Source organism: Dipodomys spectabilis, unplaced genomic scaffold (genome assembly GCF_019054845.1).
Source record: "Dipodomys spectabilis isolate Male_0828 unplaced genomic scaffold, ASM1905484v1 ptg000054l, whole genome shotgun sequence".
Lineage (NCBI taxonomy): Eukaryota > Metazoa > Chordata > Mammalia > Rodentia > Heteromyidae > Dipodomys > Dipodomys spectabilis.
Genome location: NW_024870731.1, coordinates 29,419,894 through 29,444,514, shown reverse-complemented (window position 1 = coordinate 29,444,514; position 24,621 = coordinate 29,419,894). Strand labels below are relative to the sequence as shown.

At 45.6% G+C, this 24,621-nt stretch overlaps 1 protein-coding gene across 1 annotated transcript in view; it reads left to right on the top strand.

Moving 5' to 3' along the window:
- The first annotated feature begins 1,577 nt into the window (after nt 1-1,577).
- Nucleotides 1,578-24,621, top strand: part of Tafa4 (TAFA chemokine like family member 4) — a 105,605-nt gene continuing 82,561 nt past the window's right edge. The window contains exons 1-2 of the mRNA XM_042680109.1: nt 1,578-1,642; nt 2,732-2,847. Coding sequence (XP_042536043.1) covers nt 1,629-1,642; nt 2,732-2,847 — 130 coding nt within the window. The 5' untranslated portion in view covers nt 1,578-1,628. The remainder of the gene's footprint in view (nt 1,643-2,731; nt 2,848-24,621) is intronic.

Below are 24,621 nucleotides of genomic sequence, written 5' to 3'. Positions count from 1 at the left end.
GTGATGCCCTTGGGTGAAATGAGGACTAAGAGACTTAATAGAATTGGAGGATTGGGGAGATAACATTTTTTTCTGTGCAATTCATATTTATACAGTTATTAAAAGTCCCCCTTGTTTTCTTGTTGAATGAATCTCTCCAGGTATAGTTTCCTTCTTAAAGCCCCACAGGGGTTGTACTTGACGTTGATCACCTGAAATATTCTCCCACTGAATTGGAGCATTAGCTTTCGGTATTTAGAAAAGAGGAAAAAAATGGAGAAACAAAATCTTAGTTGTGGTTGGTGGTGACCCTACAGCTAGTTCACCAGATTCCAAAGCAACGAGATTGCATCTTGCCATCCATTTTTGGTATGCACAACTTTAATGGTTGTCACTGCGCGCAATGGTTTTCTGCTTATCTCTGTCACAGGAGGGGATGCATTTGATTTAGCAAGAAGGGAAAGTGATGTGCCATTTTGTTCTTCAGATGTCTTCAGTTTGGAACCAAGATAAGCATCTAATGCCTATCCTACAAAATTAAGAGTGAGGGCCTTCCACACTCTCAACTCTTCAAAAGGGTAACATGGATCAAGATATATTGCATTCATAAACTGCTTTGTTAAATGGCAACCCCTTTGTATAATTACTTAAATATAACAATAGTATTAATAAGTAGTTTTTTTTAGGTTGGTGTATTGAGTGTTTAGTGTTAAGTAGTCCCGAGTATTCTTTACCTTTTGACACAATGAATTGCATTGGAAAGAAGTTTTCTGTCTTCCATTAACATCAAAAAGATAAAAAATGGAGACTGTCCGGCATCATTCTTAGTTTTTTTTTTTGTTGTTGATTGTGAGGCTTGAACTCAGGGCCTGGGCACTGCCCAGCTTAAGCTTTTGTGCTCAAGACTAGTGCTCTACCACTTTGAGCCACCGTTCCATTATTGGATTCCTGGTAGTTAATTGGAGATGAGTCTCACTGGACTTTTCTGCCCAGCCTGGCTTTGAATCGCGACCCTCAGTTCTCAGCCTCCTGAGTAGCTGGGATTACAGGTGTGAGCCACTAGTGCCCTGCTCATGCTTAGGTTTCTATACCTGGATCTCAGAATTAGGGTCTTCAGGGTGGTTCTCCACTGCTCCGTGAGATTGGATAAGTTACATCATCTCTTGGGAACAGATGGTGCTGAATTTCGACTTCATCCAATGGTCAATGAAGCAGGGAGAAAGACGTCCTGGTGAATGTTGTATGGTTTGGGGCTCTCTGTCATACCTTTGCTGCTGTGAACACTTCTGCACTGAAACTCTGTTGCACGAAGCAGGGGATGAGAGAAGTATCCAGAATTTCCTCACGATGGAACACTTTTCATAGAAAGCATTGGACTGTCTCCCACTTGTTAGAAACAATAAGCATCCTGGTGAACCCATTATTTTCCTGCTGGAACTCAGTTTCGTTTAAATGCTAAAATGCAAACTGATTCTTGTTTTTCTTTTCTTCATTTTGTTGTGTCTTCTTCAAAATAGGTCTTCCAAGCTAAGATCATATTGGTTTATTTTTTGGAGCTGCCAAAATAATGGGTCCTTGCTACAAATGGAAATTTGGAATGGCGCCAAAATACGTGCTGGACTAACTGTGCTGGACTGGGACCATCTCTGATGAAGTCTCCAAGGTGAAATGATTGTTTGCAGACCCCGAGTGTCCAAGAGTTGACTCTCTCCCCCTTCCCTTCCTTCTTCCTCCCCTCCCCTCCTCCTATTCCCCTCCCACCCCCTCCCTTCCTCTTCCTTTCTCCTCCCCTCCTCTTCAATCTGTTGTCTTCCCTAAACTTGGAAGTTGGTTGAGTAGACTACGAGGCCCGTCCTCCTTAAACCAGAGGGTGTTAATTGACAATCAAAGAACCCAAGAAGCTCCTGGACCATGACTCCAACATCTCCATGGATCCTTTCACATACTAAAACCATGTCAACTTTTACTTGACCGTAACTCGCAGTGTGTATTTTTAAAAATATGGAATCTAACCACCATGTTCTGTTAGAACAGCTGAACTGGAGCCTTGGTGAATCACAAGTAGACTTTTCACCAAGGCGTGGTGCTAACTTGGAAAACTCCTTTATTGTCTTACTTACTTATTTACTGGAGCCAGGGCTTGAACTCAAGGTCTTGAGTGAGCTCCCACTTTTTTTTTTTTTGCTCATGGCTGGCACTCTATGACTTGAACCAAAATTCTACTTCTGGCTTTTTTTTGTTTGTTTGTTTGTTTATTGGAGATCAGAGTCTGCCTGGGCTGGCTTCCAACCCCAGGCCTCAGATCACAACCTCCTGAGTACCTAAGATGGAACACTCTGTATATAAGGTAGTTGTGGAGAGCTGAGTTACTGCTCAGCACAGAGAAAAGTCTGCTTGGCTTCCGGCTACCTTGGGGCGAAGCCAGTGGGGTATGGAGGCTGTTGACTTCTTTTTTTTTTTTTTTTGGTCCAGTCGTGGGCCTGAACTCTGGGCCTGGGCGCTGTCCCTCAGCTCTTCAGCTCAAGGCTAGCGCTCTACCACTTGAGCCATAGCGCCACTTCCGGCTTTTTTCTTTTTGCTTATGTGGTGCTGAGGAATGGAACTCAGGGCCTCAGGCATGCAAAGCAAGCACTCTACCACTGAGCCACCTTCCCAGCCCCGGCTGTTGACTTCTTTTCCCTACTTCCCAGGCTGCATTTTCCAGGAGCCTGGCATTCTGGCTTTGCCCTGACTCAGCCCTGTCTCTCCTTAGGATGAGAGTCTACACGAAGTCGGTGTTGCTGTTCCATTGGCTCTTTCTGGCCTATGTGCTAATGGTGTGCTGTAAGCTGATGTCTGCCTCCAGCTACCACCTCCGGGGACACACAGGTGAGCCCTCAGGCCTTTAAGCTTCTTGTGCGCCCCCCGAGCTCAATGCATAAAACCCCATTAGAACTCAGCGTGCCTGTTTCCAGCAGGTAATCCACACAAGCTTAGCATGGTGAGCAAGTAGGCAGAAGATGCTGGAAGTAAAGCTGGGGGTATTGGCTAGATGCTGGAGCAGTATGCTTCTAGGTGTCTTTTCAAGATCTTTCTCAGTATTACTTTTTTTTATGGCTGCTTTTTCCAAAGGAAAAAAGAAAACAACCAGAAAACCATTGGCGCTGTGTGTAGGCGTGCATGTGCATGCACGTGTGTGTGTGTGTGTGTGTGTGTGTGTGTGTGTGCATTGCACGAGCTCCCACATGCTCCCTCCCCTTGCTTAGGGAGAGAAACATGGGCGAGACTCATTTAACACAGGGCTGTACTGAAAAGAAGTATTCAGATAATTTAAGACTCATTTGAGATGTGGAGAAAGATGTTGAGTAATTAATACGCTTAATAAAAGAAAGAAAAGGCCAGTGGTAACTTTTGCACAAAGACTTACAATAGATTGTATTTGAAGTTTTGCAGTCATTCTGATCATTTAATTTCCAGGGAACTTGCCGGTGAATTTCTTTCTTTTCTTTCTTCATTTTTTTTTTTTTAAAGGTAGTGTTTTGCTGGGCTCTGTGTTGTGCATGCTGGTCCCAAACTCCCAGGGTCAAACAATTTTCCTGCCTCAGTGTCCCTAGTAACTGGGAGTAAAGATGTGCTTCCCTTACTGACTAGGCTAGATTGCTTATTTTACTTGTCCTTTTATTTACTTTTTTTTTTTTTTTTGCCTAGCTATGTGCTTGCTAAGCAGGTACTGTGCCATTTGAGCCACCCATGAAGTCTGGATTGCTTAATTTTAAAGGACAAATTAAAGCTGTCATCTAAGCTGGGCATTGGTGGTTCATGAAATCCTAGCAACTCAAGGAGCCTGAGATCTGAGGATCATAATTTGAAGCCAGCCTGGGTAGGAAAGTCTATGAGATTTTTTTTTTGTCAATGGTGAGGCTTGAACTCAAGGCCTTGGTACTTTCCATGAGCTCTTTTGCTTAAGGCTAGTCCTCTGCCACCTTGAGCCACAGCGCCACTTCTGGTTTTCTGGTGGTTAATTGGAGATACGAGTCTCATGATCTTTCTTTCCCTGGCTGGCTTTGAAACATCATTCTCAGATCTCAGGATGACAAGTATGAACCACCAGTACCGGCCTTATGATGGAGCTGTCTGCCACTCAAGTGGTGGAGTACTAGCCTTGAGAGAGAGAGAAAAAAAAAGCTCAGAGACAGCACCCAGGCCCTGAGTTCAAGTCCCAGAACTGGCAAAAAAAACCCAAGTTACATGTGAACCTTAAATTGGGTACGTGGCAGAAGTAGAGGTCTGCATTTGCAAAGCTTTTTGTGAGAGCTCCGAGCTGTCCTTACTCCGATACGTTAGGCCTGGCTGTAATTGTCAGCTCAAGATAATTTCTTAAACCTCTCACAACTCCATTTTCCCTCCTCAAGAAACAGTTCGAAGAAGATGAGAAAAATAATGATTGAAGTTTCAGGGAATCAGCATAAAATCGATGGCGTTTGGCTGCTGTGGAGGTCTGGCTGCTGCTGGCGTGGCGTGGTGTCCTGGGCCTTTTGATGGCTTTGTTCAGGGAAGACCATGTGTGAGGTCATTAGTTTCATCTGTGGCCTCCACATCAGTGGCTCCCAGTGCAGGAGGTCCTCTGCGTGAGGCCACAGGCAGAACGTGGCCGATGGGCTCTGTTATCGACCGTGGATTTCCAGGTTTCCATGCACCAGGCTGCAAGGGGTGAAGATGAGGAGAAGAACCGAGGACATGACCCAACTTTGCATTTTCATCTGTGTGCCAAGCCTCGCTTTGCACCACACCCCACTGGATTTGGGCAAATCAGAACACTGGCTGAATCTACATTACCACTGGAGTTGGAGACTGGAGAAAGGCAAATGGTAGCTTCTTTATCAGCTCAAGTGTGACCTCCAGCAGGGATGGTGAAGGGTCTGGGCAAAGCCCTGCTCTGTCCTGCTAGAGAAATGAGGGTTGTACACTAGAATTTCTAGAGTCGCATGGACTTTCTGGTGTGGCCTAGAACATGCTAGAACTTGTGCTTTGCTGAGCTTCCGTAGCCTCAGACAGTACGAGGTACTTTGTGGGTCATGGGGCTTGAACTCTGAGCCTGGGTGCTGTCCCTGAGCATTTTTGCTCAAAGCTAGTGCTCTACCACGTTGAGCTCCACTTCCAGTTTTCTGGTGGTTCATTGGAGATAAGAGTCTCATGGGTATTTCTGCCTGGGCTGGCTTTGAATCTGGATCCTCAGATCTCAGCCTCCTGAGTAGCTAGGATTACAGGCGTGAGCCATCAGCGTCCGGGTGCGATGTCCATTTCAAGCGTGCTGAGGTTTCCTGCAGATGTTGTGTGCATTCTGCTTATGGCAATGAGGATGATAATACCTATTTTCATGCCAGCTGCTACTCTTAGTATGATTATCACACCTTAAATTTTTTGCCAGTAATGTAAGGGAAACATCATCGTATTGTGGTGATGTCATCTCTTTTTGACTAAGGGCTTGCTTGATATATCAATGAGCTATTCGTATGGCTTTTTGAATATTGTTATTCTCCTGGAGTCGTCGTAAGAAAGGAATTGCCATTTGACAAAGCAGTTCATGAACGCAGTGAGTCTTGATCAGCGTTACTCCGTTCAACAACCTCACCCACCCCTCCCCACCCACCCCTTCCCTCGCTCTTCTTAAAAGTTGTTAGGATATGTATTGTATTGAATTCTCCTTTTGTTATTTCACAAAAGCAAGCAATTTATACGGGCAACCCCTCTTGATCAGTGGCATCTTTTTAAACCATCGTATCCTCTACCCATTTTTTCTCCTGTGGGCTTTATCGGGTGTGCTTGTTATTTTGTGAGTGCTCTTTGTATATTGAGGACCCTGGAAGATTTGGAGCATGCTGCTCCCGATCCTTCCTGCTCTCCTCCCTTCCCACCACTCTCTTTCTGTGGTACAAGGGTTTGTCGTGGCCATCAGAAGACTTGCGTTGGTCTCCGCAGTCACACGTGGCAGTTTCTTCTCAGGGCAGTGCTCCGAGGATGATGAGGATCTGCACAGTGGGGATTGGCAGCTGGGGAGCTGGGAAACCTCAGTCAGACTCGCACTCCACTGTGGGTGGATCTCCGGCAGCCTGGCTAAAGGAGGGTGTAGAAGAGGGTAATAGAAGAAAGGCTGCTGACTGTCCCTGGGGCCGTGAGCCTGGGTTGACCAGCGATTGGACCTGAGCCCCCAGGAAACCCCCGTGAGGAGTTTGTTGGGCCTTCTTATGGCTTAGATGAATAGAGGTCCTGGATGGCCAGGGCGTTTTCAGCTCCGTCTCCACCAAGCTAATGAAGACAGTGGCAGAAGGGAAGCTGGCGGGAGCCTAGCACCATTTTGAGAAATGAGGGCTGTTGAGTGTGGATTAAAAATTGAATTAATTGGGGCTGGGAAGGTGGCTGAATGGTACAGTGCTTGCTCAGCATGCATGAAGCCCTGGGTTCAATTCCTCACACCACATAAACAGAAAAATCCAGAAGTGGTGCTATGGCTCAAGTGGTAGAGCGCTAGCCTTAAGCACAGAGAGTCTCAGGGAGAGCGCCCAGGCCTGAGTTCAAGCCCCAGGATCAGCAAATAAACTTAATTTATTGAGATGTATATTTCTTTTAAATATAGATTTTTCCAGGATGGTTTGTGGGAATTTATCCTTAAGGAATAGGAGGATGATGAGCTTTTACAAGAGTCCAGAAGTCAGATTTTAAGGCATGTTAAAGCACAAAAGGCCACGTGTGTTGTTTTTTAGAATTCTGTCAGCCATGTTGATTAGACAGGAGAACACATATAGATCTTCTGTAGTAACAAACTATGGCCCAGAGGGATAAATACCAATGGGACAAGTACCTGCGCTTCACACCTCTAATCTCAGGAGACTGAGATCTGAGGATCCCAGTTTGAAGCCAGTCTAGGTGGGAAAGGCTGTGAGGCTCTGATTTCCAATTAACCTCCAAGAAAAGTGGGAAGTAGAGCTGTGGCTTAAGTAATACAGAGCCGGCTTTGAGTGAAAAAAGCTAAGCGATAGTGCCCAGGCCCTCAGTTCAAGCCCCAGTCCTGGCACAAAAGAAAAAAAAATTAGAGAAAGAGAAAACTATACCTAATTTTCCCAGGATGCTTGGTCAAAATCTTTCCTTAAGGCACAGGGCAGTGACTACTTTGTACAAGAGTCTAGAAGTAGGGTGTTAAGAGAATTACAAAGCACAAAGGTCTCCTTGTATTGTTTCAGAATTCCCTCCACCATGTCGATTGGACAGGAAAGCACAAATTGTTCTGCTGTAGTTACAAACCACAGAGAAGGTGAAGTCAGGGGAAGCGGCAAAGAGACCAATAGGCAGGATTGATTGTCTGAAAGGGAAGCCAGTAATTCAGCAGTGGTAGTCACTAGGCACTGTGTTGGAAATGAATTATACAACTTGGTGGGAAGGAAGGAAAAAAAAAAGCTGGGAGAAAATGAGGGAGGAGGCGACACTGTTTAAAAAGAACTGTCCTCATTAACTGATTTATGTAACTTTAACCCCTCTGTACATTAAGAACGAGAGGGAGAGGAAGGGAGAGAGAGGGAGAGAGAAAGAAAGCCAGTATGAATTGCGATTTCTAACCTGTGCTTCTGCCTCCTGGGTTTTGCCTGTCAGCACCATGTTTCTCCACAAGAGGGCAGCAGAGGCAGCGCAGTGGGAAGAACTGGCTTGCGAGGTGTCAGAAACTCCACCTGCCCTGGGGGAAACTGACTCACTGTTTAGAATGTCTTTAAAATTCTTTTTTCTTTTTGCTGGTTGTGGGGCCTGACCTCTGGGCCTGGACATTGTCCCTCAGCTCTTCAGCTTAAGGCTAATGCTCTACCACTTGAGCCACAGCGCCACTTCCAGCTTTTTCTGCTTACGTGGTGCTGAGGAATCGAACCCAGGGCCTCATGCATGCAAGGCAAGCGCTCTACCACGGAGCCACCTTCCCAGCCCTGTTTTTTTTTTTTTTTTATAAATAAAGTTTTATTGGCACACAGCCATGCCCATCTGTGTATTTACTGTCTCTCAATACCTTCCTACCACAATATCAGAGGTGAGTAGTTACAACTCGCCCCGTATGTCCAGCAGATTTCCAAAATATAAACTCTCCTGTGTAGACCTGAGGAGGTTGGGGACATGGTAGGCTCTGAACACCCTTGAGACTTATTCCTGGGGCTCTCTGCATACTTGAACAATTTCTGATTTTGCCTGTGGAAAGACAGATGTAGCTGCTTTTCCAGTGGAGTTGAGGGAATTGGGAAATTGTGGGGCTAGTCACCGGGAGGGCCCAGGTTTATTTTCTCAGCTCTTGGGCTTGGCTCTCTTGCCACATGCCGTGACCCCCACAGGCTGTTTAATATACTCGATCTCAGTGCTATACACTGGGAAACGGGAACCCAGCGGCAGCGGGGTGTAAGAGGAAATCAAGGCTGAGGGGTCTGGAGTCAACCCAAAGTCTGGTTTTGCGACATCTGGGCTGTGTGACCTATCCAGGTCACTTAGCCCCTGATTCATTGTCTGTAAAATGAATGATCCATGCCCACCTTCTGTGTGGGGTTGTTGGAAGGAGTGTGAAGTAAGAAGTGGTTCACACAAGGACTAACACGGTGAGCAAGAAGCAAATGGATGCTGTTTCCATGGATAGAGATGCGGATGAGTTTGACAACTCACCCAAGGTATGGTGAGACTGTGTGTGTGTGTGTGTGTGTGTGTGTGTGTGTGTGGCTGTACCTGCGTTTGGTAAGAGTGCATCTTCTTATTAAGAAAGCAGGCACAAAGGGCTTTTCCAACATGGGACTGAGGGGGAGGAGTTTGGGGGGGCAGTGGGGGGGAATGACACAGGATGATGTGGGTGATGTACGTCCTTTACCAGCTTGTCTGGAGTAGGATCTGCTGTGGAAGATGCCTCGCTGGTCCAGGGCCTGGGTGAACGTGAAGGATTATGGGAGGTCTGTGGTGGTACCCTGCCTGGGTAAGCGGGTGAGCGGGGCCCTGGTTTCACGACGCCACAGATGTTCAGAGACATAGGGCGTTGTCACCCCTGGGACCAGAGGAAAGCAGGAATGGCAGGCATCCCCCTCCATCTTTTCATACTGGCTGCGTTCTGAAACCTCTTTAGGACCCAGTGTTTTCTATGAAGTGAGGCTTATAAAGCAGAATAAAAATACTCATTGTAGAGAGGCAATGAGGAATTGGTGAGCTGAGCACTGTGTTTGTCTAGCAAGTACCCAATGAATAACAGCCAATGTTTCTATTTTTTATTTTTGGCCTGTCTTGGGGCTTGAACTCAGGGCCTGGGTGCTGTCCCTGAGCCTCTTTGTGCTGAAGGCTAGTGCTCTATCACTTGAGCCACAACACCATTTCTGATTTTTCTGAGTAGTTTATTGGAGATAAGATTCTTGTGGACTTTTTGAGTGGTTAATTGGAAGTGAGAGTCTCAGGAGGACTTTTATGCTGGGGCTGGCTTTGAACTGTGATCCTCAGAGCTCAGCCTCTTGAGTGGTTAAGGTTATAGGTGTGATTCTGCAAAACATGTATGTTGTGAGCATGTTTTGGTGCCTTGTGCTAGTTTTAATTTAGGATGGAAAATTTGAAAGCCCTGGGTGTGCATTCCTGTACCTCATGGGGACATTCAATTGAACTAGTTTAGATCTAATTTTTCACAAGGAACTATTTCATTTAAAGATAACGATTGGGTAGACAGCATAACTTCTATTTTAGGAAGGTTTTTCTTTTGGTGAATGTAACTGTAATGTGTTAATTTTGACAACGATGAAGTTGCATGTGTAAACTGCTATCTTTAGGTGGCAGGTTAAAATGAATTAATTGTATGCAATTTTGAACAATTATTTTCTTGCACTGCCTATATCTTGCCACTAGAGGGCAGGCGAGGCTTAGGCTAACCAAATAGAGCACCATACATAATTCCAAATGTTCTATAGACACAGTAAACAAACCGAGTGGAATCAATTTTACTAATGCATTGTCTTTTTTAGACGCACTTCTTTAGTTCCATATATTCACATTATTGTATGTAAATAGTTCATGTTTTAAGGTGTGGTTAGTCCTTCCTGTGAACTAATCAAGTTGGGTCTTCCTGTTGCTTTCTTGAAATGATGATATTTGCATCTTTGTGGGTCAGTTACACTCTGAATGTGTATGTGTGCATATGAACGTATGTATGCATGCATGCTTGTGTGTGTGTGTGTGTGTGTCAAGTGATGATGTTGGCTAGTGAGTCTAAAAGCTACCTAGCCAGGAAGTTTACTTTAAGCACCAATCAGCATTTACCTTATGGGGTGAAAACTCACAGTGTCATTATAATATCACCCCACAGTTTCCTCTGTCTTCCTTTCTTCTGGCCCACTCATTAGGCATGGCATGTAGATGTTCCTGGGTGGGCACCTCAGTGCATGAATGAGAGAACGAGGGAACAGCGAGGTGGGTTAGGAAGCCCATGTTCGGGGCATGCTGGAGAAGTGTCACCCGACGGTCCTCCCTTGGAGGCCGCACCCCAGCCCTCATCTCAGCCTCACGTGGAGGGGGCCGGGGCACTGCTTCACCTGGCCAGGGCCTTGGCATGTGTTCAGATCTGTAGGCAAAGATGAGAACCTCTGGTGAGGTGAGGAGCTAGCTCGTGTCAAGCTGCTGTTTGACCTGAGTGGTAACCAGTCTCTGCGGCAGTGGTACTGCAGCTCGCTTGCCCGAATGAGAGCAGAGATTGCAGCTACAAGGGCGGCCCCTGCCCCAGGCTTCGGACAGCCTGGGGGAGTCGCCTCCCTCGCTTGCTTTGGCCTCTCCTGTCCGGACACAGCCTTTCCTCCTCTTTGCGCCCCACGTTATTATTATTTATTTTCTTGCCACTGCCTTATGGTCAGGCTCACCATAATCTTGACTTTTGAAATAAAAGGGAAAGCACAGATGTGAGAGGGCGGGGACCTGCTCCTTCCTTTCATCCTCAAGGGCGAGTCCCAGCGCAGGGCCGGGCAAGGCGGGGCTCCAAAAGGCCTGGGGAAGGAGTGCGCTTCACTTGTCTACATGGAAGGAAAGAGGGAAGGAAGGACAGAGGAAGGAAGGAAGGAAGGAAGGAAGGGAGGGAGGGAGGGGGGAAGAAGGAAGAAAGATAGGAAAGAAGGGAGAGAGGAAGGAAGGAAGGAAGATAGCAAGGAAAGAAGGAAGGATTAATGGAAGAAAGGAAGGAAGGAAAGAAGGATGGAAGAAAGGAAGAAAGCAAAGAAGGGAGGAAGAGAGGAAGGAAGGAATAATAGAAGAAAGGAAGTAAGGAAGGAAAGAAGGAAGGAAGAAAAATAGGAAAGAAAGAATGAAAGGAAGGAAGATAGGAAAGAAGAAAGGAAGGAAAGAAGGGAGGAAGGAAGGAAGGAAGGAAGGAAAGAAGGGAGGAAGGAAGGAAGGAAGGAAGGAAGGAAGGGAGGGAGGGAGGAAGGAAGGAAGGAAGGAAAGAAGGGAGGAAGGAAGGAAGGGAGGAAGGAAGGAGGGGCAGGCTGGCCTGCTGGCGGAGGGCAGAGCTGTACTTCCTTACTAACTGGGCTTTCCCAACCCATGGGGCTCTATCTCCCCTCATCTTTTCAGTCTCAGAGGTGGAATGGGCTGTGTGTTGTCTTTGAATACTGAGCAGGGTGGTTACAAGAGTCTCCTTATCCTGGAGAAGAATCAGTGCATTTCACCTCATGGAACAGAGCTGCCAGCTGAGGGTCCAATGCCCCGGGTCAATATCTCCTCTGCGTGGCACTGCTGTCCAAGGCCACCCGGATCCTCCGCTCCACGGAGGAAGGAGAATCACTGGAGCGCAGAAGTGGGAAGAGCAGAGAGAGGCAGGGAGGAAGGGACAGGGGGTTTTGTGCTCTCCTGGCTCCTAACGTGGACAGTTTGAATGTCGTGGCCCATCTGGTGGTCTCAGATTTGTAAACTAGAAATGGTGTTATTGAGGAGACACACATTAAAAAAGACTGATTGGCCATGGGAAGACTGAATGTACAATAGTTACAGTTCAGCGCTACCACTGTGCTCCATGCATGTTATGGATGGGGTGTATATGAGCAGAACAACCAAGCGGTCTCATGTTCTTTGGTCTGACCTATTGTGGAGGGACGAACAGGATCCCAAAGTGAGAGGTGAAGCAACTGAGAAGTTTCTTTGAGGACGAAGCACTATGAATATGAAATGAAATCCACAAGCAGCGCATTTGCCCGTCGTTCATGGCTGGCCTGGGGTGACTGCTGGCAGTCCAGGGCCAAGGCAGTCTGGGACAATTTGGTGGTCAACCTGGTTGTTCCTGGAGCAGCACAAAGCCAAGATCTCTGTCTTCCTCCTCTACCATAGAAGGTGGAATGTCTTGTTTTCTGTGGATAGCTTAAAAAAAACACCTTTGAAGAGGAAGCCTTTAAGCCTGGTTGGAATTGACTTAGAGAAGGGAGCAGATGAACAGGCTGAATTCCCTCCCCACCCCTGAGTCCTGTGGTCATTCTACAGGATTTCCTATTGGGGATGGTTTGTGCTTGAGCTGTTGCTATCCAAACATATTGAACAGGAAATAATATTGTGAGTATGAAAAGATAAATCAGCCATCACCCTTATTACTCTGTGTGCGTGTGTGTGTGTGTGTGTGTGTGTGTGTGTGTGTGTGTGTGTGTGTGTAACTAGGACTTGAACTCAGGGCCTGGGTGTTGTCCCCTAGCTCTTGTGCTCCAGGTTAGCTCTCTACTTGTTGAACTGCAGATTCACTTCCAGCTTTTGAGTGGTTAAGTGGAAATAAGAGTTCCACAGATTCTCTTGCTAAGCCTGGCTTTGAGTCTTTGAACCTCAGATTTCAGCCTTCTGAATAGCTAGGATGACAGGTGTGAGCCATGGGTGCCTGCCCACTACTTTTGTAGCTGGTGTGCTTCTACATTTCAGGTAGAAATTGGAAACACCCACAAAATGGCTCTGTTAACATTTTGGTGGCTAGGATTTTGTAGGTGCACAGACACACACATGTGTCTGTCTCCTGCAGAAATAAGCATCTCATTGCTTCATGTCTGCGGTGGGGGAGGTCATCTCTTCTAGTGCTTGTTGGACTAGTCTCCAGTTTCTTTCCAATGAGAGCCTGGCTCTCTGGTGTGTGCTACATCAGAACAGAGGTAAGTCATCAAGACCTGGATTCGAGTCCTCTTAAGTGTTGAGTTTGTGATGATCCTGAAATACTGGGGGTTTCTCACATTTCCACGTGATGTTGCTAAGCCAATCATGAGCAAAAACATGAAGTAGCTGTTGATTTTATCCTAAAAAAAAATCACCCAGTATTTTGGGAGGCCTTTATTTCACGTAACATCAGAGGATGCTCGAGGATTTGCAAACCCTCCCCCTGGGACCCTGGGCAAAGCGCCTTCACCTCTTTGAGCCTCAGGCTAGTTTTCCTGGGAAGGAGTGTGGGGTCCTCTCACCTGCTCTTCCCCTCCCCCATCTCACAGGCCCCCCCCCCCCAGGTGGGGAATTGTAATGCAACCAACCAGCTTGATTCTGTGACTGTGTGTGCTCTGACAATTCTGTAGGCCTCACCATGCCCACCTACCTGCCCTTAGCAAGTGCCCAATCCTGGGAGAGGTGGCTGGTGGCATCTGTGGGCATGCCTGGCACCCTTTCCTCACAGGGAAGATGTGGGGTGGTCATGTGTTTTTTTTGGGGGGTGAGCTCACCTCCTGCCTCTCCCCCCCCAAAAAAAAGAGCTGTGGAAAGGGAGAAGATGAAAAATAGGTCCAGCTTTCAACAGCAGTGGTTAGGGCAACGTGGCAGTGGAGAATTAATGTCAGAATTAATGTCAATATCTCTGTCCCCCCCCCCCCCCATACTGTGAGCGGTCAGTGCCCTGCCCAGTCTCCCGTGCATTTCCCATCACCAGCAAGCCATCCACGGCTTGGCTGTTTTCTGCCCACTTCTTTTGCTTGTTGACCGCCTGGGCAGGCAGGGCCTCTGCGATTCTGGGGGAACCACTGGGCCCTGTCTGTTGGGGAGGGAGTTTCTAAAGGCTGGGGGGAGCTGGCTTCTTTATTTTATTTTATTTTATTTGTGAACATACTGTACAGAGGGGTTACAATTACATGGGCAGGATAATGCATACATTTCTTACCAAGCATGGCTTCTTTCTTTCTGTGTTCGGAGGTGCCTGGGAAGGAAGATTGACTTTAGATTTCAATAAACGCATTAAGGGAGCTACGATGGAGGCTAATCAGATATTTCTCCCCCCTTAAAGTGAGTTTTCCACACCCAGTGGGGAGCCGCCCCCCCCCCCCCCCCCGCCTTTTGTGCACCAGGCTCCACCAGCTCCCCGCCAGCCCCACAGAGGCAAGCCGGAGCCACCACACCAAAGCTGGGTGGACTCTTCTGGAATTTCCTTGGGATGGACAGACAGGAGTGATTTCTTTCTTTCAATTCTCTGTCTTGTCTGTCTGTCGGTCTTGCTCTCTCCCTTTTGTTGTAAAGATGAGGTACAGAGGGGTTACAGTTACAGAAATCAGGTGATAAGTACGTTTCTTTTTGAACAGTGTCACCCCTCCCTCATTCTTTCCCAGCCTTCCCCCCACCCCCAGTGGTAAAGTTCATTTTCATTATAGTACCTAGTCAGTGTCACTGAGGAGTGACTTCTGAGCCTTGGAGAGGGCTCGTATTTACTGTCCCCAAATGCCAGCAGGTGGCTGACCATAGTGTCTATTAAAAAAAAAATTATTGTAAGGGTGATGTGGGGGGGGGGCTACAGTCCCATAAGCCAGGTATTGAGTTCCTTCCTTCCTTCCTTCCTTCCTTCCTTCCTTTCTTTCTCTTTCTTTCTTTTCTTTTCTTTCTTTCTTTCTTTCTTTCTTTCTTTCTTTCTTTCTTTCTTTCTTTCTTTCTTTCTTTCTTTCTTTCTTTCTTTCTTTCTCTCTTCTTTCTCTCTCTCTCTTTCTTTCTTTCTTTCTTCCTTCCTTCCTTCCTTCCTTCTTTCTTTCTTTCTTTCTGCCTGGGCCTGTCCCTCAGCTCTTCAGCCCAAGGCTAGTGCTCTACTACTTGAGCCACAGTGCCACTTCCAGCTTTGGTGCTGAGGAATCGAATCCAGGGCCTCATGCATGCAAGGCAAGCGCTCTACCAGCACCTTCCCAGCCCAAGTACATTTCTTTTTGAACAGTGTCACCTCTTCCTTTGTTTTCTCCCAATCTCTCCCGCCACTCAAATTGTATTGTTCATTTTCAACATACTGTCAAGAGAATACCACTGCTGAACTAGCTCACCCTTTGTCCCACCAAATCACACACACGCACACACACACACACACACACACACACTCCTATATTACATATAGGACAAAAGGCACAAATAAAAAACCCCAGCAACAAAAAGGGGAAAAAAAAACCCCACAAAAAATAAAATAAAAAAACCTCTTGTTTCCATTTCTTGAAGTTCATTTGATAGGCATCATTTTATATGTATGTATAGCTATGTACATAGTTATTGAGCCCCTGTGATGTTCTCCTAAAAATATCTTCTTTTGGTCTCACTGTGTGAATGCTTATAGTCCTGTTTAACGTATCATGTCCACATGTAAACAGAGCTTTCCTATAGCCTAGCAACCCCATTCCTGGGCATTTATCCAATTGATGACAAACCAGGCCACTAAGGCCATCAGCACAACCATGTTTATTGCAGAATTATTTACCACAGATATGGAACCAACCCATATGCCTACCAGTAGTTGAATGGATCAAGAAAATGGGGTATATATACACAATGGAATTCTATGCTTCTATCAGAAAGAATGACATTGCCCCATTTATAAGGAAATGGAAAGACTTGGAAAAAAACTATACTAAGTAAGCCAGACCCAATGAAATGTAGGTTGTATGGTGTCCTTCATTTGTAACAATTACAATGTGCCTATAAATCTACAGGTAAACTCAACAGATAGTAAAACATAGTGTCCATTTTGCTTGATGGGCTCAGAAGCTGTGATTTTTTTTTTCTTGGAAGAAAGGACTTTAAAGGCAAGTGTTTTGGAAAATAATTTCTGTGACTCTCTTAGCTTTAGGGTCATTGCTTAATGATTATTAGCATATGCAGTTCTCAGATCAAGTGAGTCTTGTGCTCTTGCAGTATGTTTTAGAATTTGTGTTTGTGGTGCCAAGCCTGAGGCTTGAACTTAGGGCCTGGGTGCTGTCCCTGAGCGTTTTTTGCTCAAGGCTAGCTAGCAATCTACCCTTTCTAGCTTTTTAATTATTAATTGGAGATAAGAATTTCATGGGGGCCAGGCACCTGTGGCTCATGCCTGAAGTCCTAGTTATTCATGAGGCTGAGATCTGAGGATCGTGGTTTGAAGCCAGCCCTGGCAGGAAAGTAGGTGAAGCTCTTACCTGTAATTAATCACCAGAAAACTGGAAGTGAAACTGTGGCTCAAAGTGATAGAGTGCTAGTCTTGAGCAGAAAAGCTCAGGGACAGTGCCTAGGCCCTGAGCTCAAGCCCCTCAATGAATAATAATAATAATAATAATAGTCTCATGGACTTTCCTGCTCAGGTTGGTTTCTAATCATAATCCTCAGATCTCAGCCTCCTGAGTAGCTAGGATTATAGGCATGAGCTATCAGTGTCTAGCTAGAAAATTTTGTAAGCCATAGGATTCAATCATCGTATACAGGCATGAGGTATTAACTAATTTTGTAGTATTCTCTCAAGGACATGAGGTTTAGCAAATAAATGGTGCATATTTACATCTGTGCTTGACGTATTAGAGTCTTGTTGGGCAGGAGAGGCTGTGGTACTCAGCTCTCTTGACCAGACCTCTTTCTTGGGCAGTAGCTAGGCCATGATTACCTGGATGCAATTTACCTCAAGGTTGACTCCTGGTTGAGAAGCACTCAGCCTAAATTATTTCTATTATTTCCTGAGTCTCAGTCCATTAACCAAGTTGGTCAAAAGGCCAGGAAGAGAAATGGCATTCTGGAAATATTATTAGCATTTTTCTGGTGAATGCTAACTACTGTACATTTACAGCCGATTAAGTTTTGCTCGCTCTGTTTTATTATGGATTACGACAGGGATTTGGGAGACTTGAGTTCTGTTAAATAATAAATAGAACCAGCAAGGTCATTTTCTACCTGACCAAAAGAAAACTTCGCTGCTAAAGACAGGAATTAAGAAACAGGTTAAATGTCTTGGGGGTGGGGTGGAGATGCTGGGAGAATTCAAGTTTTCCCCAGTGGCTAAAGAAGGAATTGTTAATGTTTAGGTCATTTAGCTCTATAGGTATGCTTTTTGGGGCCAGATTATATCCGTGGCCCCCTCCTCCTCCCTCCCCGCCCCATGAGTTTAAACCCTAGGATCTTGCATTTGCTAGACAGGTACCCCACTGCAGAGCCATGCTTCCAGCTCTTTTTTGTGCTGGTTACTTTTGAGGTAGGGCTGTGCCTTTGGCCTGGGTGCGCATGCCCGGGTGGTATGTGTTATGCTTCCTGTGATGGCTGTAAGAGGTGTGTGCTACTGTGCCCAGAACTTGTTAGGGAAGAGGTCTTGAAAAGGGATTTCTGTCCAGGCTGGCTTTGTAAGCTCAACCTCTCAAGTAGCTTGGGTGATAGGTGTGAGCCACGGGCACCTAAACAGAGAATTTTCTAAAATTAATGCATAGTAATATATTAACTACACAAAATAATGAGGTTCATTGTGACATGTTCATAAGGCACTTATTCTTTCTTAACACGGTTTTTTGTTTTTGTTTTTGTTTTATGCTGGGGTTTGTATTCAAGGCTTCATGATCTAGCACCTGACAATGCCTCTAGCCTTCTTTGCTCTGGTTATTTTTTGAGATAGGGTCTAGCTTTTTGTCTGTCAGTCTGCTTGTCTGCTTGTCTGTCTGTCTGTCTATCTATCTATCTATCTGTCTGTCTGTCTGTCTGACTGTCTGTCTGTCTGTGCTGTGGATGGAATGGCAGGGGTGAACTACCATGCCCAGCTTTTGCTGAGGTTTCAGGCTTATTGGCTTAAGTGCCATGGTTGAACTCTGATCCTCTGGATCCCAGGCTCTGAGGTAGCAGGGATGATGGGTGTGTGGCACTGTGTCCAGTGATTGGTTGAGATGTGTGTGTGTGTGGGGGGGGGGCAGGTCTCATGAACATTTGCCCAGGCTATCCGAGAACCTCCATCCTCCCAATCTCTACCTCCTTAGTAAATAGGGTTACAGGTACTGGACACCTGGCTAAGAAGTGTTATTTGAATTGGTTGCATTACTTGTAATTGACATGATTTCATATAAATAGTCTGGATTTAGGGAACATTGAGGGTTTTCTTGGTAATTATTTTTTATTAGTAATCAGTAATAATACAAGGGCATTTTATTGTGGTTATTCCATAGCTGCACAGGAGTGCTATGAACAAGTTCACACCGCAGTGTTCCCTTAACACCCGTCTCTCTTCTCTCTTTGCTTTCCCAAATACTGGTGGGTTTCATTATGTTGTCTTCATATGTAAAGTTCTCAACCACCTTCACCCCCTAATTACCCTCTCCTTTACCCCTGCTCCCTTCTACTGGTCCCCTGACACAGTAGGCAATTTATAATCATGTCCCACTAGAATGACCACCTCTCTCTCTCTCTCTCTCTCTGGTACTGGCTCTGGGGGCTTGAACTCAGGACATGGGCATTTTTCCTTTAGCTTTTGTGCTTAATGCTGGCATTCTACCACTTGAGCCATAGCTCTATGTCCAGCTTTTTGGTGGTTCATTGGAGATGTGAATCTCACCAACTTTCCTGCCTCGGATCTCAGCCTCCTGAGTAGCTAGGATTACAGGTGGGAGCTACCAGACAGTGTCTGTGTCATCATTATTTTAACACTTTGTTTTTATTCTGTCTTACAACTGCTGAGTGCACACGCCCTCCGCCCCACAGTGAGAGGCTTTTTCATTCTCTATTTACTTCCCACTTTTTTTGTTGTCAGTGTCTTTGACTTTGAACGGAGTTTGAGAGTTTTGACTGAAGATACAAATAACACAAAATCTTTTAATTTCACGTTTCAGGTGCCTTGTCACTTTATAGCCCAGTAGTGAAACATTGTCCTCAGGATCAAACTTGGAACTGAAGCACAGGTTGTGTGCAGGTTACTTAACCTCACTGAGCTCTGATTTCCTGGCACCGGGACCGCAGCACTGCCCACTTGGGAGGTTTGCTATGTATGAGGATTCTGCTGACTTATGCGTGGGTGTGCTGCTGTCCAGCTCTGAGCATGTACTCATGCTAGCCATGTCATCAGCTCCAAAAAGGAGAATTCCTTTTGTTTTTGAATCAGCGGAGATAGGCAAGGGGCGACGTCTGTATTTCACATGGGTGTCGTTGACTGTAGCAGCTGCATTGGGCTCATTGTGTCGTTCCTTCTCATGTTACCATTCATAACTACAAAATGGATATTTTGCAAGCTGGTAAGATACCATCTTGTGATTCATATAGACACCAAGCCTTTCCACTGAGCATTTTGCTCTCATGTATAAGCGAGTAGTGTGTCATTCTATACCAATCACATCACTTAACAGGATGGCTTTCGCGCCCTGCCTGGGGCAGCAGCGATACCTTGTGTCACACTGATGGCTGCAGTGGTTGGGTCAGACACTCCGGGGAGGGAGGAAGAGGATCGCTCTCACTGGCTGGTGTTGGTGCCGTGTGGTGTTTCACAGCCGATGGAGAAACGAGAAGTCAGCCTGGAATACCCGGATGATGGGTGGAAATAAAAGCACCTTGGCCTGCGTTCATCATTTTGTCCTCTGTGCAAGACTCAAACATTAAGTCGTGCATTTCTTCAGCTACTATGACAGCCCCCAGACCCCCTGCTCTTCTCTGCCAAGGAGGTTAGCTTGCAAAGCTATGGGGTGCTGACATTGGGGTCCTCCATGAGGCCTCTCCGTTGGAGGACCCCCAAGGAAAACTCAACATCGAAATTCTTGAACAGGGTTTGCATCTTACAACGCCTTTCTCTTTCACTGACTTTGAGGTGATGATACGCTAGTGGAACAATTCATTTTTTTTTTTTAAAGCTGAACATAGTTTTCCTTTTCTAATTATCTTGAAGTGGTTGTAGGAAAGAGTTGCCATTTAGCAAAGCCGTTCATGAATGCAATGTGTCTTGATCCATTGTCACACCTTTCCACCTTCTCACCCATCCCGCCCCTACCCACCCCTTCCCTCCCTCTTCTTAATTTTGTCAGGTCTACATTGGATTCTTGACTTCATTTCTCCCCCCAGTTCATGAAGCCTTTTGTAATGTTGGTGATTAAGCATGTTTCTGATGGCCGTGAAGAGTGTTCTCTGAGTGCCTTCAGTAAGAGCCCCTTGTATCCTTCAGACTGGAGACACTATGACATTTGGGCTCTGTGTCTTCAGCCATGGCTACGTGCAGAGTCACGGAGACTTTGCACACATTGTCAGGGGCCACTGAGCGCTGCTATGGAAGGGGACAGATTGCCACACTTTGGACATCTAATCATAAGTAGCCTGCTCAAGAAGTTTACATCAAATTCACACACGATGATGAGTCTGGTTCGGTGGCTGGTAATTCTCATTACAGAACTATGAACAGCAATCCTTCACCCTGAGCATTGTCTCCTTACTGTCCTCCCAATCCTGGAGGTCTCTTTCTTATTGTCTCCTGTTTGCACATGCACCTTTGCTTTCCCAAGTTCACTCGGCCAGTGGCGGCAGAGCTCAGGTTCCAGTGGCTCCAGTTTCATGCTGGAACTCATCTTCCCTCTCCACACTATGGTGCTTCATCAGGGGGTGACGTGCTTGATTCTGTGTCTTCCTTCCTGCTCACGTCTCCCTATGTAGGACTGAGGCATAATTATGGTTCTTATGCCACCCATAGGATTGTGCAAGTTAGGACTTGGGTCCAGCAACTTCTCTCAGGATGAATGGTGCTACAATGAATATGGCACCTGTAATGCTTGCTTTCCTGTTCAGGACATTCCTCCTTCAGCTTTGCCAGGGTGACAATGACACCTAAGAAAGTTATAACGTTTGTTTCTTCTAAGACACTGTCTAATGAGTTGCAAGTAGAGCTCAAGAGACTGTAGTCCACATATAGATCAAGAGAAGATTCTGGAAAATTCTGGAAAATATTTAGAACCTCTTAATCTTGGGATAACGAGGAAAAAGACGACCATTCCAATGAGCTGTATTAGACATCAACACTCAGGATGACCTCCTGTTTCATGAATTAAAAATGACATAAAAGCCAGAGGCAGTGGCTCATGCTAGAGGCTTTGGAGGCTGAGATTGGGGGGATTGTCACATGAGGTCAGCGAGGCCAGAAGGTCATGAGATTTTTCTCTCAACTCCAAGCTGGACTTGAGGGCATGTGTGTGTCCTTCCAGCTCTGTGGGAAGCGTTAATAGGATTAAGGTCCAGGGCAAAAAACAAAACTCTCTTGGAGAAATAATAGAAGCTAGAAAGGCTGAGTCCGTAACTTCAAACGGTAGAACGTCTGCCTAAGTTCAAACCCCACCATTGCCAAAGTTAAACACGGACAGGGCCTCGATCATTATATATCATTCTTAGTTTGAAATGTTTATGGAAAGATACAGCCGCCTAAAGCTTCTCTTCTCTCATTCTGCTTTTATTTAGTTTTCTTTGCTTATTTATTTATTTGCTGACTTATTTACCTACCTCTAGATCTAGGAGCAAACCAAGGATCTCACACATGCCAGGCACGCGCTCTAGCATGAGGTAGGCCAGTGACACCTTGGTCTTTAGAAACATGGTGGTCCAGCCTTGCCTCAAACTTACATCTACCAGCTTTTACCATCTCAGCGCTAAAACTGTAGGCATATACCACCATACCCGTCTTGCTTCAACTCCACTCTTGTTGGTTGGGTGTGACGTGCTACTCATTTAGGATTACTTTCACTTCAACTAAGTAGCTTAGTCAGTTCACCCAGATTTTCCTCAGAGTACAAAGGAATGCAGTCCAGAGCTGGGACAGCTGTTTAGAGACATGTGCTCCATTTCCCCTTCTGCCTTGCCATCTTAGCTTGAGACCTCTGTCCTTGGGTTGGCAAGATGGCTATTGTAGTTTTCCAAACCTTGTCTACATTCCAGGCAGGAACCACAAGAGAGGGCACAGGGGAAAAAAGCACATGGAATGGGAGTCTGGCCCTTTGTAAGGAAAACCATAGCTCTCTGGAGGAATCTGTTTGTATCCATAGGTCATAACTACTTGTGCCAAAACTGTGTCTGATAGTGAAGAGGCTAGGGCAGGGATGCGGGGAGAACTCACCCTCTGTTTATTCGTTCCATCTTTATGAAGATGGTACATTATAATGCAGATGACATCTATTCTCTCTTGGCCCATTACCCTCTGGGGTTGTACTTCATTTTTATTAATAATGGAAGGTTTAGATGTTATACTTCTGTAACATTGGTGTAATTAAGTGAAAAGTTGATTTTCAGAAACATAGATACAGTGTTAGCAACTGACTGAGTTTTCTTCCCATTACGGCTGGAGCAGGTGAATATATTCCTGTTATATACCGAAACGTAGCTATTTTGCATAAACTTGGCTATTTTGCTTAGAAGATGCCACATCAATCTAGATGATGCTAAACTGTTTCTTCTATGATAAATCAGAAGATCTCCAACAACATTCAAGTCTTTGGTATTGGCTGATATTGGCGAGTTGACCAGCACCCAGAGTTGAGTAGTAGCGCCTAGAGTAAGTTCACTGAGACTTAGGTTCTGCTATTTTCTTGCTTAGCTCTCATCTATTCGTCCATTACTCACCCCAGTCAGTGTTCTGGTGATCAGAGCTCCACTATTCCCTGTTACAATGTTTATTGTACTGTGGGCTTGGAAGCTCAGTTGTTTGAATTGAGTTACTTGAGAGTGAATTGGTGCGTATCCAGACAGTTACAGGGGAGGCATAGAGCTGTTGTGTTGGGAAGGTGTAATTGATTCTTGGTGATCTCACTGGAGTTCTTACTCCTTAAAACTCCATTCCAGAAGCTTAAAAGTGACTTTTGTGAAGATGGAATTGTTGGTGCACTTTCTTTGAAAATGAGGAAAAGAAACAAATCGTAAATTCCTCCAGTCAAAAACAGCAAGAAGAACCTATTGGAGTGAACCATCTCAGAGGGTGAGCTCATTCATTCGTTGGCCAGGCTTGGAAGAACAAATGTGTTGACTTCTCGATTCTGCACAGTGCGATTCCAAGAAGCAAAGACTAGGCAGCTTCCCACTGGGTACAGAGAACTCACTAGAGCAAGTAGTGAGCACACAGATGGTCGTCAGTGAGGGAGATGTCTGTCACTCTGTGGGCCACCTTCCAGGTGTTTCCCATGGCCTGTGAAGTCATTAGTCCGGGGCTGTGTCCACCTCGGATCCCAGATGTGCCGCAGGCTCCATTTCCCATCGTTCCCCTCTCTTTGTGCTGCTGTGTCCGGCCTCATTTACCTTCTTGCTGTTTCTCAGAGAACGCTGCTCTCTTAGGCCCATCTCTTCTCTGTTTGGGACATTCTTTCTAGCTGGAACCCTTCCGTTTCATGGGGTGCTTTGCTTTGATGTCTCTGTGTATGTCCTCTCTTCCTACACACTGCTTTATAATTCTTTATTAAAAAAATCCCAGTTATCTGACATCCTCTACATTTTCATTTTCTATTGTTGGTTGAGAATTTCCATAGTTATATCCCAAATAATGCCTAGCAAATAGTAGGGACTCAGTAAATAGCAGTCGACTGGATGAATTTTGAATATGAGATAGGAATTATGTCCTATTTGTTGTTTTTTTTGTCAGTCGTGGGGCTTGAACTCTGGGCTTGGGTACTATCCCTGCGCTCTTCAGCTCAAGACGAGTGCTCTACCACTTGAGCCACAGCACCACCTCTGGTTTTCTAGTGGTTTTTTTTATTGGAGATAAGAGTCTTACGGACTTTTCTGCCTGGGCTGGCTTTCAACTGCGATACTCAGATCTCAGCCTCCTTAGTAGCTAGGATTATAGGTGTGAGCCACTAGCGTCCGTCCGGCTGCCCTATTTTCTTCTGTATTCTCTAAGCCAAGTACTATGACTTCCAGTAGTGATGTTAGTTAACAAACATTGGGCTGTCTTCTATACTTTTTGTTTTGTTTTGTTTCGGTCAGTTGTTGGGCTTGAACTCAGGGTCTAAACACTGTCCTTGAGCATTTTTGTTCAAGGTGAGCACTCTACCACTTGAGCCACAGCACCACTTCTGGTTTTCTGGTAGTTAATTGGAGATAAGAGTCTCACAGACTTTTCTACATGGGCTGGCTTCAAACTGCCATCCTCAGCTCTCAGCCTCCTGAGTAGCTAGGACTATAGGCGTGAGGCACTGGTGCCTGGCTGGTCTTCTATACTCTTAACCACTCTAGATGTATTTACTATAATATCCATAGATATTATAATTGAAATGGATAACTAATGAAGTGTTACACCATGGAAAACAGATGCTAAGAGGCTGAAGGAAAACACAGAGAGGTGCTTATTATGTTGCATAAGTGAAAGGTAGTATAAAATGTTCCAATGGGGACTGTCTTGGGTAGGGTAGGCTAGCTCTCCTCTTGCGAGTCCCACCTGGATAAAAGGAGAAATGAGATTCACCTAGCAATTAAGAAATCTCTCCCAGGAAGTAGACAAGGAAACAT